At 42.7% G+C, this 18,576-nt stretch overlaps 1 protein-coding gene across 1 annotated transcript; it reads right to left on the bottom strand.

Moving 5' to 3' along the window:
• Positions 1-5,573: 5,573 nt before the first annotated feature.
• Positions 5,574-6,018, bottom strand: LOC126504791 (transcription factor BTF3-like). Its single transcript, XM_050147284.1, has one exon. The coding sequence runs from the start codon at positions 5,961-5,963 to the stop codon at positions 5,574-5,576; it is 390 nt and encodes a 129-aa protein (XP_050003241.1). The 5' UTR covers positions 5,964-6,018.
• Positions 6,019-18,576: the final 12,558 nt, after the last annotated feature.

Below are 18,576 nucleotides of genomic sequence, written 5' to 3'. Positions count from 1 at the left end.
GTGCTGTATAAACTCACAGTGTCCTATGCCCATGAGTCCTCCTGTTCATGCCCTTCTTTCATATGCTATTTGCCAGAAAGTGTTTCATAAGCTCCACTCGGCTCACCAGACTCCGTTTATACTCTTGACCTGTTGCTCTCTGGCTTGGCAACCTTCTACAGGCCTATATTATCGAAGTTATCCCATTAACCTTGTGCTCTGACTTTTAAGAATTGATCCTCTTTTCCAATTAACTTCCAATAGAATTTTAGGTGTTGTCTTATTTTCAACAATAACTAACCAAAACTCACCTTTCCAAAGTCATTGACCCATCACCTCTCGGCCTGGTGGTGGAGATCCAGGGTGAAGACATTGATTCAAATGTTATAAACATACTTCATTTATACACAGTTTTCAAAAATGAGGCTTTGACCAAACCATCACAGAGTTGTGTTATTGTCCCCAGCATTTGCGGTGGCATCAGTGAGGCACCATAAAAGCATTATGGCTGAGGTGACTTTCAAGCTGCTACATGAACACAGCTTCCACGCCATTAGGAATTACTCACAAGCCAGAGTCTTCCAAAAAATAAATTGGCAATAACTCTAAATTAAATGCCATTCTAGGAAAAAAGATTTAAGAAATGCTACCAACGTTCGATGTAATTCACACCCCGCCCTAGGAGGAGTCATTGGAAAGAGTCTCACAGTTGAGTTGGAGTGCATCACAGAGCCCACATTCCAATTTGGAATTAGGAGACTGGCATGTTCTGCCTCCAGTTCACACTACTATTCCATTGCACGTCCTTCTTCCAAATAAACACCTGTTTTTTATGAGCTTCGTAAATAATACCTGTGCCAGACAAGATCTCCTGAGTAAACTGGGGGCATGGGGACCTTGGGGGAGGATTGAAGGGGAGAGGGGAGAGGCAGGAATGGGATCAGAGAAAAATGTAGAGCTTAATAAATATCAATTAAAAAAAGATAATACCTGTGCCTTCTTCATTTATGACCAGGAGAATTTTTTCCCATATGTTCAGAAATCAACATAAGGAAGTTTTTCAATGAAGAATGATGAACCATGCCTACAATTCTAGCACTCAGGGGGGCTGAACCATGATGATTGCTGATTATAGGCCAGCCTGGACTACATGGCAAGGTCCAAGCCAGACCAGCCTGCAGCACAGTGAGACTCTCTCTCTGAAAACATTAAAAGAATGTTTGAAATGGATGTCTAGGAGGAATCACATCACTACACAGTTGCAGCTTCTACTCTGCTGAAAGTAGAACAATCTTACATCTAATAACCTTCCACAGGTGAAGATGCAAACCTAACCTTTATGCTTACTTAGGTTAGATCAAAATAAGAAACGTGAACCTACTCCTCCTACCAAAGAGGTCATTCTCTTTAGTCAGCACACTATACTACGTCTTGCTGTTGACTTTAACATAAAAAAAAAAATTCCAGCTGGGCGATGGTGGCGCACGCCTTTAATCCCAGCATTCGGGATGCAGAGGCAGGCGGATCTCTGTGAGTTCAACCTGGTCTACAAGAGTTAGTTCCAGGACAGGCTCCAAAGCCACAGAGAAACCCTGTCTCAAAAAAACAAAAAAAAAAAATTCCAATAATCTCAAATAAATGAATTATCTCTGATGGAATCAGAAGTGGACAACTGTCATTGAGGTATGAGGGTTACACCCACTGGTGATGTGGGATTTCCCCTCTGTATGCTGTGAATATTATTGGTTAATAAAGGAACTGCTTTTGGCCTATACAAGAGCTATAGGGGAACGGAGCTAGGTGGGGAAAACTAAACTGAATGCTGGGAGAAAGGAGGTGGAGTTGGAGAGAAGCCATGGAGCCACTGCCGGAGATAGGCATGCTGAAACTTTGCTGGTAGGCCACAACCTTGTGGTGATGCACAGATTAATGGAGATGGCTTAAATTAAGATGTAAGAGTTAGCCAATAAAAAGCTAAAGCTAATGGGCCAAGCAGTGATTTAAATAATACAGTTTCTGTGTGATTATTTCAGGGCTAAGTAGCCGGGAAGTAACTAGTGGCCTCCTCCAACACACTGGCACAACTCTTCCTTGGAAATTGCAGACTTTATTATTTCTCTAAACACACTGGGTAGGTAGGCTCTGTTCAGAGATGTGCCAAATTCAGAGTGGTCCAGCTCTCTTAAAGTGTCCTCCACAAACCTTCAAGGCACTGTGTCACGACTCCTGCCACCAGCACCTCAAGTATCATCCTTTGCAGTCTCATGTCTGTGATGAGGTAATGCTAGAGATATCCCATGGTGACAACTGCCACTCAGATTTGGCTAAGGTTGGAAGTGTAGGGGAAAATAAATAGAACTTCAAAAATACAATAAGTCCTTGCATATTGGGGGGATAGTGGGTTAGATTGAGCTTATTTGGAAAATACCTTGTATGAAAGCCTAGTTTTAAAAATATGACTGTCATTTCACATCAGTGTGGAAAAGATAGATTATTCAGCAGATGATTTAGGACAAGTGAGTATAGCCATCTGGAAAATTAAATAAAGTTGAATCTCTATAAACAACTTGCCCAATATATATTCCACATGAAACCCTGTGTGTGTGTGTGTGTGTGTGTGTGTGTGTGTGTGTGCGCGCGCGCGCATGTGTGGGCACATGCACGCACACTCCTCCAAATTATGAATTTCAGCTTACTTTGCTTTGCATTGCTTTGTCACTGTGTTGACTTACGATTCTATTTTATATGTGTTTGTATTTTATACCAGGGCTGCTTTTTTCTACTTTGCCACACTGCTTCACCCTAAAAATTTGTAGGGCCCTGGGAAAATAGATTTATAAAATGAGTATGCAAATTCAAACATTTAGTGATGATAAATCATAGCAAAAAGTGTTTAAGCAACTCTTTACCATACATACCATTTTTGCCATTATAAAAGATGAAAATAAACTTTCATATTAATTAAATGGATGTGCTTGTTTATTTTTACATAAGGAATAAATCTTAAGTAGATAATTGGTAAGGCAGGGCTAGAGTATGTTTGATGTTTTTAACCATTTATGCATTTATTTATTCTGTTTTTTGCTTTGTTTCTGTCTTATTTTGTTTTGTTTTTTAGAAGCTCATATGGTCCAAGCTGTCTTCAAACTTGTTATGTAGCTTAGGCTGGCCTTGAACTCCTGATCCTCCTGCCTCACCACTCAAGTTCTAAGATCATAAATGTGCAGATACATTCCAAGTCTGATCAATATTTTGATTTTACAATCATCAATTTTGATAATGGCACTTTGCACAAATAATACAAAATGGGAGAGATGTGCTTAGGGACATTTCGGAAACTGTTGATAATCCTGCCCTAATCCCACTTAACCACTAAGAAATGGATGCCCCTGAGGAGCTGTGACACAAGGACCATAAGCCACATTACTGTGACTTGGAACCTCAAAGAAGTTAAAGGAATGATGCAACATGTTTGTGGAAGTGCAACCAGAAGACTGAAATCCTTATCCAGGAACTGTGGCACACTCACGTAACCCCAAGATCAGAAGGCAGAGGCAGGGTGATCACTCCAAGTTACAGTCTAACCTGGGCTATATAATGAGTTCCAAGACAACCAAAGAACCTTGTCAAGAAAAAAAAAAAAAAAACTTATTGAGATTTTGTGTTCACAGTCTGGATGTCAAGTCCATGTGAACTACAGCTTCCCACTGTAAACTACATGCCTGCATGCTACATCTGGACACACCATCATTCTCCCTTCAGAGTTGACTCTCACAGTGCAGTAACTCCCCATCTTAACTCCAAGTATGAGTCCCATTGGAAGGGAAAGGAGCAGAAAGAGAGAGAGAGAGAGAGAGAGAGAGAGAGAGAGAGAGAGAGAGAGAGAGAGAGAGAGAGAGAACTCCTATAGCTTGTTTTTCACTCTTTATTCTTTTGTCTTTGGGAGCTGAGATGAGGGCGCCACTACCAAGCTCCCAAATAAATTAGATATGGAATCTTATTTCTTATAAATACCCAGCCTTAGCTTGGCTTTTTGTTTTTTAAGCCTGCTTTTGTTAAATTATCCCACTACCTTTTGCCTCTGGGCTTTTTCCTTTTCTTGCTTCTGTACATCTTCCTTTCACTCTTACTCTGGGACTGGCCTCTTTTTTTCTCCCTTCTTGATCTCTCTCCTCCCCGATTTTTTCTCATTCTTTTTCTCTCTGCCTAACAGCCCCACCTATCCTTTCTCCTGCCTTGCTATTGGCTCAGGTGTCTTAGACAGGCAAAATATCAGGCTTTGGATGGGAAGCTAATTGATGTCTGCTGTGTGTATGGTGGCAAAACATGGTATGATCAGCCAGAAATGCAGACAGTGGTATGGTGTCAGACTCCAGTTAGACAGCCCTCCTTGTGAGAAGTGGACAAGACATCTCTGGAGAATGGCTTGATTTCCCCTTGAGGACAGCATGCATAGACAGAAGGACGTCCCACAGGGCCCAACTTCCTAAAGGTCCAACCACCTTTCATACTAAGAACAAACATTCAACACATGAGCTTTTGGGGAGCAAACCGCATCCAAACCATCACATTCTATTAAAACAGCTTCTGTGGTCTGGGTGGAAAAATAGGCATGGCTTTGCAAATATGACAGAATTTTATTTCATTCTCGAGTAAGTTCACATTCGCAGACTGGTATGATCAGAGGTTAATGACTGTGACGATTGGGTTCAAAATAATTAAAACTGTCACACAGCTTGACAGTTGGTTGCAGTTCTCAGCTAAAAGCTAAAGTGGGGAGATAGGAGTGGAAACAGAAAGAAATGAACTTCCCTAATGAAATTTAAAGTAGACTAGAAGTGCTAGCCCTTGGTTACCTAGAGAATTGTGAAGGGGAGAGTCACTTATGGTCAACAGCAAGATTCTTGCTTAACTGCAAGGATGTATTTGGTTGGCATAGAGAGAGGATAGCATATTTTTATATTCATAGATATAAAGTATGGGCACGGTGTCTTTGAGATACATGCATATATCCAAATAGAGATTTCTACTCAGTACATATACATATGAGTTTAATGATCAGCGGGAATATCTAATTTTTTAAAAAAAGATTTATTTATTTATTATGTATATAGTATTCTGCATGCATGTATGCCTGCAGGCCAGAAGAGGACACCAGATCTCATTACAGATGGTTGTCAGTCACTATTTGGTTGCTAGGAATTGAACACAGGACTTTTTGGAAGAGCAGCCAGTGCTCTTAATTGCTGAGCCATCTTTCCAGTCCCAAAATATCTATTTTTTTTTACTAGGCAAAGAATTTTATTAACCCTTTTCCAAACTTTATTCCCAGGCTTCTTCAGCTTAATTTGCTGCAAAGAATGAATTGTGTTTAAGCAAAAACTGAAAAGAGCTGCAGTGTCCAAGGGGCTTGGGCTTAAAAATATTAGCGATCTAGATTTGATCAGATCCATAAACAAAAGACCTTTAAAAAGCAGCCATGATATAAAATAGCAGCTCCTGTGTTCACAAGGTGCCTCCACTCAGTTTCCCCCATTCCTAGAATCAGATCTGGGACTTCATCATCATCCTCTCCAGTAGCAAGTGGTGTTCTTCTACCATTGTTTGGGCAGAGCTTCAGCCAGTCTCCTTAAACTAGTCAGACTGTCTGCCCCAAGCTGGTTTAGAATGCTGGGAAGCATTTCTGTCAGTTGCTTTGTCTCGGCGTGGCCTGTAATGGTGAAGGTGTTTGCTGCCAGAGACGCCTGAACTTTAGGGTTGTTAAAATGGATCACTGTTCCTTGGTTTGTAAACATGTTCACCTCTTCAATATCAGAGATATTGTTCACCCCTAACTTCTTTAAGGAGAACTGCAGTTTTTTATCATCTGCCGTGGCTGTTCTGTGAACCACCTTCTTCTTTCTGCGAGCAGTTCCTTTCCCACCAATGCGCACTTGTGCCTGCAGCTTGGCCAGTTTTTCCTGGTTCATGATCATTTCTTTCATCTTGTCGGAGTGGAAATGGGGCCGCACGGGGGACTAGGGTTCGCGCTCAGGAGGTCTCGGGCGGACCAGCTGAGATAAGGCACACACACAAGGGGACGCAAGATGGCAGCTAGAGGGGGGCTGGAAGTGATGCGTAGCCACTTCCTCAATATCTAAAATTTATATAAAGGCTTTGTATCAAGAAGGCAACTGAGGAGCCAGAAAGATGGCTCAGCAGGTGAGAGCACTTGCCACCAAGTCTGGACAACCTGAGTTTAATCCCCAAGTTCACAAAGTAAATGAAAGAACCCAGTTTCCACAGTTGTCCTTTTATCTAAACAAGTACAATATGGCAAGGCAAGCACGCAGAGTGCAGGCACACACACACACACATACATATACATACATACATACATATGTACATACATACATAAATGTTCAAAAAGAAGGCCATTGAGACCCTTTTCCTCTTGATATGAGGGTTTATACCTAGTCTTATTGCATCTTTTTATGTCATGCTTGATTGATAACCCTGGTAGGTCCTCTCTTTTTCAAAAGAAAACAGAGGAAGGAGTTGAGGCTGTTGTCAGGACGTATTGAATGAGAGAAAAATTTTCTTAAAAAAGAAAGAAAGAAAAGAAGGCAATTGAAAACCACAGACTAGATAACTATCCCTAAAAATCATGTAGAATGGAAAATCCAGGTTATAATTCGTTGTTGTTGTTGGTTTTTTCTTTTGTTTTTGTTTTTCGGGTTTGTACAGCTTTGGAACCTGTCCTGGAACTCGCGCTGAAGACCAGTCTGGCCTCGAACTCATGGAGATCCACCTGCTACTGCCTGCTGGGATTAAACGCAAGTGTCACTACCACCTGGGAGCTATTGTTGTTTGAAATAGAGCCTTAGGTAGAGCTTGAAGCTATTAAATAATCAAACTGACCTTGACTCCTTATGTTCCTATATCTACTGGAGAGGTGGAATTATAGATATATGACATCAGGCATAGCTTTAAATTTGTACTTATTTTTGCAGTGCTAGGGATCAAACCCAAGACCTACTGCATGGAAAGCAAACACCCCACCAACTGAGCTAAGCACTCTGCCAACTGAGGTACAGGCCCAGTCTGAAGAGTCCATCAAAGAAGGCAGGTGAAATTCAAAGTTCAGTGACCTAGAGAGCACACTTGAGGGAACAGCCCCCCTGGAATGACAGGCTGGAAACAGCACACAAAATACAGGGTGTTTCACTGGAAAATCCTCTTGGTTTAAACCGGATTTCCCCCCAGCACACTGGAATTTGTTTCCAAGCAAAGTCAGATAAGCAATACACCTGCATCAGCCAAACACACAATGCACTGATGAGGGGATCTGTTTCCACACTGACCAGCAGTCCCCAAACATTCTGTTTAAGAAAGGATTCAGGGTGATGGGTATAGCAGAATGCCTCACTATGTAACCCACATTGGCTTTGAACTCACTATGCAGTCCAGGCTGCCTTGAATTCGCTTTGTAGCCCAAACAAGCTTCAAATTTACAATGACCCTCCCACCTCAGCCTCCCCAATGTTAGAATAAGAGGTATGTATGTACAAGAGGTTTATTTTGCTGTTCCCAAAGTACATTTCTGCCCTTGCCACATGACCCCAGCATCTCCTCATTTTCCCAAACTGCCTGTCAAGTAAAGGTCACTTCTTGAAAGCATTTCCTCAGTACTTACTGCGTATCTGATTGTTGCTAGAAACTTCTGTCTTTGGCTCTGGGCTCTGGGCTGTGGCGGGGGTGGGGGGAGATATTAACAATTTTTAAGCATCTGGATTGAGTTGACTAGTGACTGAATTTTCTGCTCTAACACATCGAAACACTTATTTTTAGCACATGATTTGACAGAGTGTGAGGAGTCTTGTTTGTTTTCAGGAAAACACAGTGCACAGTGCAGAGATGCCTATGTGGTGGGGAAAATATCATTTTATCAGGATCAAACGCTAGGTCCAAATGAGAAAAACTACTCAAGTGTATTAACAGCCCAAAAAATGCAAAAGCCTACCTAATGGCATGGGAATGCACTCCCGTTCTTGTGTGCCCTGTGTTGTTGGGAGGGAGGGGCGTTCCTCTATTAATAGAAGCTACAAAGGTCATGGAGTCATTAATATACAGTTAAAAACTCCTAGTGATTTGCAGGAGCTAAGGAAGATGGCTCAGCAGTTAAGAGCATGCGCAACTCTGCAGGTGACACAGTTCATTTCCTAACACCAAGGCCAAGTGGTTTCTGACCACATGAACTGCAGCCCCAGGGAGCTCTTGACCTGTCTGGCCTGCTTAGGCACCTGGTCAGACCTGCACAGACCCATAACAGACATACATATCCTGACAGTTAAAAATAATTAAAATAAACCTTAAAAAGAAAATAAAGAGGGTTGAAGAGATGGCTTGGTAATTAAGAACACTTACTGCTCTTTGAGAAGACCAAAATTAGTATCCTAGCCCCCAAGAGGTGGTTACCAACCCTCGGAGATGGCAGATCCAAGGGATTAGGCACCCAAGCACATGTGACATCAAACATGCAAATATCCATGGAAATTAATATAGATCTTTAACAAGAGAAGAAGAATCCAGTGTGTCATACTTGGAGTCTCTGACAAAGGTCCAATCAGTGATCTGGCAGATAACTGCTCATTATGGAACTGTAAGCAGGCTGCAGAAAAACTGAGCTACAAGAGATGCTGTCTCAAGGAAAAAAAAACTAAACTAATAACACATACACAGGCAGACAGACAGACACACTCATGTACACACACACATATTAGATTTTAAAGGTGGATTTCCTATGTGTGACAATCCTGGTTGTTCTGGAACTCTCTTTGTAGATGAGACTGGCCCCAACTTATAGAGGTCCACCCTACCTCTGCATCCTGAGTGCTGGGATTATAGGTGTTCACCACCACTGCCCACTAACAGTACTAACAGTAGGAATTTTACGATGGCAGCTGGGTAGGGTGGTATATGCCTACGATCCTAGCACACAAGAGGCAGAAGCAGAAAGACTGTCACAAGTCATTGGCTAGCTTTTATAACCAGTCAAGTAAGAACTACTATATTTAAGACCATGTATTTAAAAAACTAAAAAAAAAAAAAGAAAACAAAAGTCATGATAATAAACACATTTAGTCCCAAAGATAATCAAGAGACCCAGGCTGGAGGACTACTCTTGTGTAGGAGAAGAGTTTGGCTCCCAGTGGTAAACTTTATCTCAAAAATGTAATGAAAAACATTCCTGTTTAGGGAGATTTAAATCAATAAATTTAAATATTAAATACTCAAATATATTGACTATAAGGCTGGAAAAAATTTAGTATATATAAGTATGTATGTATTTTAAAATTGATGAGTACAGCCTTATAAATGCCCTGGGATATAGCATAACCTCACTTCTTATATGTCTGTGTGACTTTTATACTGAGAGATTGCCATGTGAGTCTCAGAAGTTATAGAAGACCCATCATCAGTGTTGGAAGGCACGTGACAGAGGGTGGGGACAGAGAACAGGGACAGAAGGAAAACTGCTGTCTCTCTGAGAATCAAGATGGTTTAGATGCCAGAACCACAGATTCATTGGCCTGGTACCCAAGGACACCTTATAGCAGTGGTACCACTGAGTTCTCAGAAATTTGGCCTAGTCAAGTGTAATGGTGCATGCCTTTAATCCCAGCACTTGGAAGTCAGAGGCAAGTAGATCTCCGGTCTATAAAATGAGTTCCAGGTTAGTCAGGGCTGTTACACAGAGAAACCTTACCTTGAAAGAAGGAGGAGGAAGAGGAAAAGAAGAAATGTGACCTTTAGTGGAGAATTATATCATTGCTTTTCCTCATTGAGTGGTCTTCCCATTTAAAGAGGTGATGTGGAAGGTGATGTATGCTGTGAATATGTTTTATTGCCATTGTTTTAAAAAGAAGCAGCTTTTGGCCAATGACTTAAGCATACAGAAATCTCCAGCCACTGGATGCTGGCACCCCCTGCCCGAGCCCACTGAAACTTTGCCGTAGGCCACGACCTCGTGGAAATGCAAGATTAATAGAAACGGGTTAATTTATGATATAAGAGTTAGCCAGAAATACAAATAATATTGCAATTGTTTAAGCTATTGGCCAAACAATATTGCAATTAATACAGATTTTTATGTGGTTATTTTGAGTCAGGGTGGTCGGGGAACGAACAAGCCGCCTCTGGCAATACAGAGGCGCACCACCACTATACTAGGATCTTCCATTTGTAGGTAGTCATTGTTGGGGTGTAGCACAATCACACGTGTCAATTCTCCAATAAATCCCCTCTCATCTAACCAACATACTACAGGTACATGATTCAGTCTCTCGAGGGAATCCTCTCTAATCCAATGAAATTATAGGTAGTCACTAGTCATCAAATGGGAATCCTTTCAGGAACAAATAAAAAGATTCCAAAATGCAGAGTCAGAATCCAGGTTCAGTCATACCACACAATAGAAGACTCTGTATAGTAAATCTATTCTAAGAGAGGAAATAAAAACTGATCCCATTAGGAATTTGTGCTCATTTAACTAAACATGTGAAGAGGTTCACATCACTGTCCATATGAACAGGTACAGTGGTAAACAGGATGGTTTGTTACAAAATAAATACCTCACATCTCTAACAAACTTTTGACTCAGGAAGGGGATCGGCCCCTTCAAGAAGAAAGATAGATTTTATTCTTGCATCATGAATAAAATCAAATACCACATTTTAGGTTGATTCTCATCCGTATCTATTTTAGGCTTCTTAGGAACTACCATTCTAGTCTAATAAAACAGTTTTGTGGCTGAGAAAAGAACTCTTGATCTGTTCTCCAGAACTGTTTTCTGTTTTACCCAACTTAAAATGCTAGTACTGCTTAAATAATCCATCTCTAACTCTATTCCTTTTTCCCCTCAGGCACCAAGAAGCACTTTGCTGAAGTAAGTGTCTGTATTCATTTTCTTTTGAATGACAACAGATTACTGGAAACTTAGCATTATAACCCAGCGTGCACTCACTCAGGAACTCACCGCACTATGGATCTGCTGTGCAGCCTGGGGTGACCTGATCCTCTGCTCAGGTCTCAGGAGGTCAAATTAAGTTAGTGTCCAGGACCTTGTCTCATCTGAAATCTGAGGTCTTCTCTTCGGTTCGTTTATATTCATTGAGATTATTCAGTTCCGTGGTCTATAGAACTGGCCAACCCCCCACCCCATTCTTAAAAGATTATTTTTAATTATGCATATGTGTGTGGGTTTGTGCTCATGTGTGCAAATGCCCCCAGAGGTCACAGGCATTAGATGCCCCCATGCACTGTAGACACAGTGGTGATAGCTGCCCAACGTGGGTTCTGCAAATTGAGTTTGATTTCTTTGCAAGAACAGTATGTGCTTTTAGTGCCTAAGCCATCTCTCCAGCTTACCAAAGTTACCATTCTCTTGATGGCAGATGGCAGATGATGGCAGTTGTTGATACCTCTTTATAACTACTCAGGAAATATATACCATCCTGCTATGGTGGCTCACACCAGGAATCCCAGTACTCAGGAGTCTAAAGCACACCAAACAACAAAAAGGACACAAGGCATGTGTCAACCTCCATCTCTCAATAAAAGAAGGCTAGCCTTGAGGAGGTCAGACTTATCTAGTCTCCGTGAAGTCCCAGTATTGCCATCCTTCTTCCTGTTCTGCCAAGATGCAAAACGGTGGGGTTTCCCCCAACTCTACATTCCTGCTGTGTGGATCTGGCTGCTGCCAAGCTTTTCTTGCATGCTGCAGTGGACTCTGTTGCTTTGGGGGAGGTTATTCAATTATCTGTTTGTTTTACAAAGCAGAGTTTCTCTTCCTAGCTCTGACTGTCTTGGAATTCATCCTGCAGCACAGACTGGCCTTGAATTTAGAGATTTGACTGACTCAGCCTTCTGAGTGCTGCAATCAAAGGCACGCCCCAACATGCCTGGCTGGCGAGGAACTGTTGACCTCTCAAGCCACTAGTAAAATGAAATCCTTCCTCTCTTAAAAATAAATAACTAGGGTAGGTAAGGTGGTTTGGGAGGAAAGGTGCTGCTCCCGTGAATGATGACCTGCTCTGTTCCTAGGACTCATTTGGTGGCAGGAGAGAACTGAGTTCTGAATCTTGTCTTCTGACCTACACATGTGCCCCTTGGTATGGGAGAACCCCCACATACATATGCACACACAGAGAACAGAAACACAATTTTTAAAAGATTTAAAGAGAAATAAATTAACCATGTTTTTTTTTTAATTTTTGAGGTTGTTTTATTATACTTTCATGTATATGGGTGTTTTGCTCGTAGGTTATGCCTATATACCCACATGTGTGTAGTAGCCCTCAGAGGCCGGAAGAGGGAGGAAGTTCCCCCAGGACTGTAATAACCTCAGTTGTTATGACAACCTCAGGCAGTTGTTAACCTCAATATGGATGCTGGTGAACCACAGTCCAGCCAGTACTCCAAACTTTTGTAGTGATATTTCTTTCGTATTTTAAGAAATAAAACTTGCCTGAAGATAAGAGAGTAAAAAAGTCACACTGTAAAGAGCTTTACAGACCAGGCAGTGGTTACACACACCCTTTTTTTTTTTTTTCGAGTCAGGGTTTCTCTGAAGCTTTGGAGCCTGTCCTGGAACTAGCTCTTGTAGACCAGGCTGGCCTCGAACTCACAGAGATCCGCTTGACTCTGCCTCCCAAGTACTGGGATTAAAGATTAAAGGCACGCGCCACCACTGTCCAGCTGACACACACCTTTAATCCCATTAGCCACACTAGTTTGCCACAGAAACCAGGCAGTAGTGGTGCATGCCTTTTATCCCAGCCATAGAGAGAAAAATAAGACAGGAGGAAACAGCTCTCTCACACAGTCTCATTCTAGGATTCCTGAAGGCAGGATCGCCATTTCAGACTGAGGTTTAGAGGTAAGAGCCAGTGATAAGTGTTTTGCTTTTCTGACCTTCAGGTTGAACCCCAATTTCTGTCTCTGGGTTTTTATTAAGTCATGCTACCCCCCCCCCCAAATACCATCTTGAGGTCATTCGGTTTGGGTCATTATTTACATTCTTAAATCTCTTCTATCAACAACCTGGTCCATGTGTCTTTGGAAAAAGCAGGAAGAGGTACATGCATATGAGAAGGTGAGAATCTTGTGTGTCTCTGAACTCCATCTAACAGTGTCCATCACGGTCTTCCTGTAGTTAATGTCAGGCTTCTGTATTAACGGTATCTAAAAACAGGAAGGAAGAAAAGGGGTTGTTCTCTGTTAGGAATTCTCTAAACCTGGCAAGTAAGGTAGTACACACCTTTAATCCCAGCACTTGGGAGACAGAGGAAGGTAGATCTCTGGGTTCTAGGCCAGCCTGGTTTATAGAGTGCGCTCCAGGACAGCCAGGGCTACACAGAGAAACCCTGTTTCAAAACAACCACCACCAAGAATTGTCTTAACTGGAAATAACCCTATACATAGGCGCTCTTCCAGGATTATTGATTTACCCAGGATGCTTTTAGGGTGTGATCCTAAAAGGATAATAAGAATGAACCCAGGTTTCTCAGGTAAAGTTAAGCGACATTTTTCTTCCCAGTGGATAGATCCCTGTAGGGGAAACCAGTCTTCTCTCACCGTGTTGATTGGTTTGGAGAGCAGAGCTAACAGTGTCGAGTGGGACGTGGGAGATCATCTTGACAGACTTGTGAACGAGCGAATGAGTGAATATCTATAATCCTATGGCTCGGGAAGTGGAGACAGGAGGATCAAGTGTATTCTTGCCTACATAGCCAGTGTGAAGGCAGCCTCCAAAATAGAGATATATGGAAAAATAAAGAAAACCACACTGATAGATTATTTTTTTCTTTTCCAAAGACAGGATCTAACGTAGCCCAGCCTGCCCTATGTAGACTTTGAACTTCTGATTCTCCTGCTTCCACCTTACAAAAGCTGGGATTCTACAGAGGTGCCACCACATCTTGCTTATGTGGTAATGGCACTCAGGCTTGGGGATTCTTTAACACTAGCCGTGTACTATACTGCCCGAGCCACATCGTGGGCCCCACGATGAAGATGACGTATAGGATACCGTCAAGGGGCACCGCGGGAACTTGGAAGGTCACCTCTGCACCACAGTGCTCATTGCTCTAATTGAGAGTTAATGAACTAGAAACAAGTGGGGGGGGGGGCTGGAAAGGTGGCTCAGAGGTTAAGAGCACTCATTGCTCTTCCAGAGGACCTGGGTTCAATTCCCAGCACCCACATGGCGGCTCACAACTATCCGTGACTCCAGTTCCAGGGGGCTCTGACACCTTCTGACTGCCACGGGCATCAAGAATACATGTGCTGCACATGCATACGTGTAAGCAAAACACTCAAATAAAAAACAAAATGTTTCATTTTTAGAAAAAAAATAAGAAAGAAACAAATGTCTGTAAGGTGTCTTCTGGGAGAGAGACTATTTCTTTCTCCAGCTGAGATTTAAGAGTTTGCTCAAGCATTTGGCAAACAAAGCTTGGTACAAGCAGAATATACCACTTGACATTCAGATGCTATTTTACCCTACAATAGTGTCAGGGACGGCTTTGCTGGTGCGCTCGCTAATTTTGAAATTAAGACACTGCATCTCATTACCTGGGAACCCACAAAACACTCCAGTTGCGGAAGCAGGTAGGCTCACCTCAGAACACTGGCTGAATATAGCCCCTTGTTCTGCCCGCTCTGTAGGAAGAGCTGATAAACTGAGTCACGTTTGCACCCTGCCACAGTCAGGATGTTTAGAAACGGCTGCGCATCCTCACATTGGATATTAGAATATCAGAATAACACTGTAGATTTCCCTGTCTCCTGTCTGCTCTGCTTCATCTTACAGATCACCCACATTTGCATAGAGCTTTGGCAGGTTTGTGTCTCAGTCTTTAACAAGAAAATTCTCCCGCTGTCCTTTTGTAGAAAAGAAACCCATTACAATGGAAAAAAGAAAAAGAAAGGAAGGAAGGAACAAAGAAAGGAAGGAAGACAAAGGCAGAGTTCTGTGCACCTAAGACAAAGGCAGACTTGTGTGCACGTAAGTGCAGGTATCCTGGAGGCCACTAGAGGGCATCAGTGCACTTGATCTGGAGGTAAAGGCAGTTAGGAGCAGTCTAACATGAATTACTGTGCACTGAACTCTGGTCCTCTGCCAGAGCTGTGAGTACGGTTAGTGCTGAGCGATTGTTCCTGTTCATGAATTTCTGCTTCAAATGCACAGGAAAGTCTTAGAGGAGATAAGCCAGATGGAAGCCAGCTCTTCCTTTCACGGCATGGTTCTGCACAGCTATACGGTCCAGCACTAGGGAAGCTGAGGCAGGAAGATTGCCAGAAGTTTGACATGAGCTTTCGATAAACAGCAAAAGGCTGTCTTGAAAAAGAAAAAGGAGCCAGGTGGTGGTGGTTCACACCTTTAATTCCAGCACTGGGGAGGCACAGACAAGCGGATCTCTGTGATCGGGCCAGCCTAGTCTATAGAGCAAGCAAATTCTAGGACAGGCTCTAAAGCCATACAGAGAAACCCTGTCTTGAAAAATCAAAAAGAAGATAAAAAGAAAGAATGTATAAGCAGCCCATGAGTGTGCATTGATTGTTTTCAGAACCGGGTCACAACATTCAGTTTTCAATCATTAACACTTTTAAGGCTACGTTTAGGTGTGATTGTGGTCAGACCCTGAGCACTGTGCTTGGTGAGTATTTACCCTCTGAGTTGGCCATAAAGCAGGGCTTCCTGTGAACAAGGAAGAAGCTAATGCAGTATAAGGAAGTTTGGAGTAGGGGGCGGGGTGCTGTACTAGAAAGTGAGACTCAGTCCAAAAAAGATGCCAAGGCTTAGAAGGGATGGGGTCTACTCAAAATAAATAGATAGATAGATAGATAGATAGATAGATAGATAGATGATAGACAGACAGACAGACGGATAAATAGATAAGGAATGCAAAGAACTGAAGGTGGTTTATCTGAGGAGAGCATGGAAATTCAGTTTGGGAAGAGAGTGTGGGTGTGGAGAATCTTGAGATAGAAGAAGGGCTGGGCTAGATACTTGGGGTTAAATCTTCTGTACCTGGGTGGTGGTGGTGCAGGCTTTTAATCCCAGAATTGGGAGGCGGAGGCAGGAGGATCTCTGTGAGTTAGAGGACAGCCTCGTCTAAAAGAGGTAGTTCCAGGACAGGCTCCAAAGTTACAGAGAAACCCTGTCTTAAAAAAAACTTACTGGAAGATCAGAAAGCCAGTAGAGGGATGTGCTGGTTGTCATGTCAACGGCTTTAAAATAATAAAATAGAGAAAACAAACACCTCTCTTCTTTGCTTAGCAAGGATTGGTATATAAAATAATCCCCTCCAAAAGATAGAACTGTAAGATTAGGAAACCAGACAGATCTTTCTCTTCACTGGACCCCCCCCACCATGCAGACTAGCTGGGAATGTCCCCACCACACCTCCAGTCTGGGATAAAGTCCTGAGGCAGACAGTTATCTGACTCAAAAGGCATTGGCCCTTCCCTGCCGCAAAGCTTCTGGAGACCTGCTACAGAGTGAGTCATTATTCTCATAAAATGTGCACAGCACTTAAGAGGCTAAGGTTAAGAAGAAAGCGCAGTGGGATCTCGAGCATTAGTTTAATGGCTTGTGTCCCTATAAACTGTCACTACATACAGGAGACTCTGTCTTAAAAATACTTTTTTGTTTTGTCTTACAGTTTTTAACCTTATTTTTAATTACCTTACCAAGTTGCCGGTTTTCTTATGCTATTAAAAATATATATATTTAGCTTTAGTTGACCTTCTCCCCACCCCCAGCCTCTTCTCCAGCTCCCTGAGAGACTCATCCATTAAACCCTTCCACCCTCATATTCCCATTTCTGCTTTCACGCCCCATAGCTGCATCCTACCCTAAAGCCTTTGTTTGCCTCTCTTGGGCTCCCTTCTGCTTTCCTGGCCCCAGATACCAGATACAAGTGCCCCGGTATAAATAGACATAAGTCACAATTAGAAGCTATGGTCTGTCCCTGAGAGAGATCATTCAGCATTTATCTTTCTGACCGTGGGTCACCTCAGTATAATTCTTCCCACTTCTCTCCATTCTCCCGTAAATTTTGCAATGTCTTTTTTTGTTGTTGTTTTGCTTTGTATTGAGACGGGGTCTCTAGGTAGCTCTGACTTTTCTCAACGTTGTAAGCACACACAGCAAGAAACTATTGAACACAGACAATCTCTGTGCAAGGAAGGAAGAAAGGAAGGAAGGAAGGAAGGAAGGAAGGAAGGAAGGAACGAAGGAAGGAACGAAGGAAGGAACGAAGGAAGGAACGAAGGAACGAAGGGTTTTTGTAGTTGTTGTTTGCTTGTTTCCATCTTGGTTTTTAGAGACATGATTTCTCTGTGAAACAGTCCTGGCTGTTCCTGAAATCACTCTGTAGACCAGGCTGGCCTTGAACTCATAGGGCCTCTGCCTCTCCAAGTGCTGGGATTAAAAGCACACACACAAGCTCTACCACTGCCCGAGTGGAAGGAAGGGGTTTTAATGCAAAATGAAAGGCGTGCCGGATTAATAGAGGACAGTGCTGGCTGCGAAAGCTTATTGGTTTTTTTTTTTAATAGGGTTATATGAGTGAGCAGCCCAGCCACTGAAACCGTGACTCTGTCTGACATAGGATAGGCTGCAGGTTATGGCCAGACCCATTAGGAGGTGGCAGAGGTGGTCAGGAGCAGTCCTCTAGCTGTGAACCACCACCACTCTTTCCTTTATTTTATTTTATTTTTTATTTTTATTTTTATTTTTTTTTGAAATAGGGTGTCTCTCTCTCTCTGTAGCTTTGGAGCCTGTTCTGGAACTCACTCTGTAGACCAGGCTGGCCCTGAACTAACAGGAATGACTAAAGGATGCACTGCCACCACCCCGCCTTTTTTTTTTTTTAATTGTTTAATGAAATTCTCAGAATCTCTCTCTGTGATCCAAGCTTACCTGGAACTCACTTTGTAGCTTCAGATTCCTTCAAATTTGCAGCAATCCTCCTGCCTCAGCCTCTCCAGCATTTACCCTCCTCCCCCCCCCTTTGGTCAGCGGTAGTCGAATTTTCTAGGAACTCTTTAGAAATGTAAATTGACCTCCCCTACCAGGGTTCCACCAGTCCTGGAGGTGGGACCAGGAAATTGGTTTAACGGCTTCTGCGGCTCCTTCAGAACCAGTCCTAGAGGTTAACTTTGAAGGTCTGATTCCAAAATGGCGGTGTAACCTGATTCTGTGAAAAGGAGATCCTGGGGCGACTGAGTTCAGTGCTGACAGAAATCTCTGGTCTCCGTTGCGTGTGTTACGATTTCAGCAGAGAGAGGTGAGTCTTCCATTATGTGTCACTTCCTTGAACTATTTTCAACTACAACAGTATTATTTTGTGTGCGCATGTGTGAGGATGGGGGCCCGGTGGAGAAGGGGCAAGGAGTTAGGTTTCCAAGCGGCCGCGTCGCTTCTCGTGGGTCTTGAAGATCGAATTCAGCCATCCTCAAAAACTGCTTTCACACACTGAGCCATCACACCGGCACAGCTTATTATTTCTTAGTTATTTCATGTGTATGGGGGCTTTGTCTGCATGA

This window comes from Alexandromys fortis, unplaced genomic scaffold (assembly GCF_014885135.2).
Source record: "Alexandromys fortis isolate MF-2015 unplaced genomic scaffold, M_Fortis_MF-2015_v1.1 scaffold_32, whole genome shotgun sequence".
Lineage (NCBI taxonomy): Eukaryota > Metazoa > Chordata > Mammalia > Rodentia > Cricetidae > Alexandromys > Alexandromys fortis.
The sequence above is the reverse complement of the archived record's forward strand: the minus strand, read 5'-3'. Positions and strand labels throughout refer to the sequence as shown.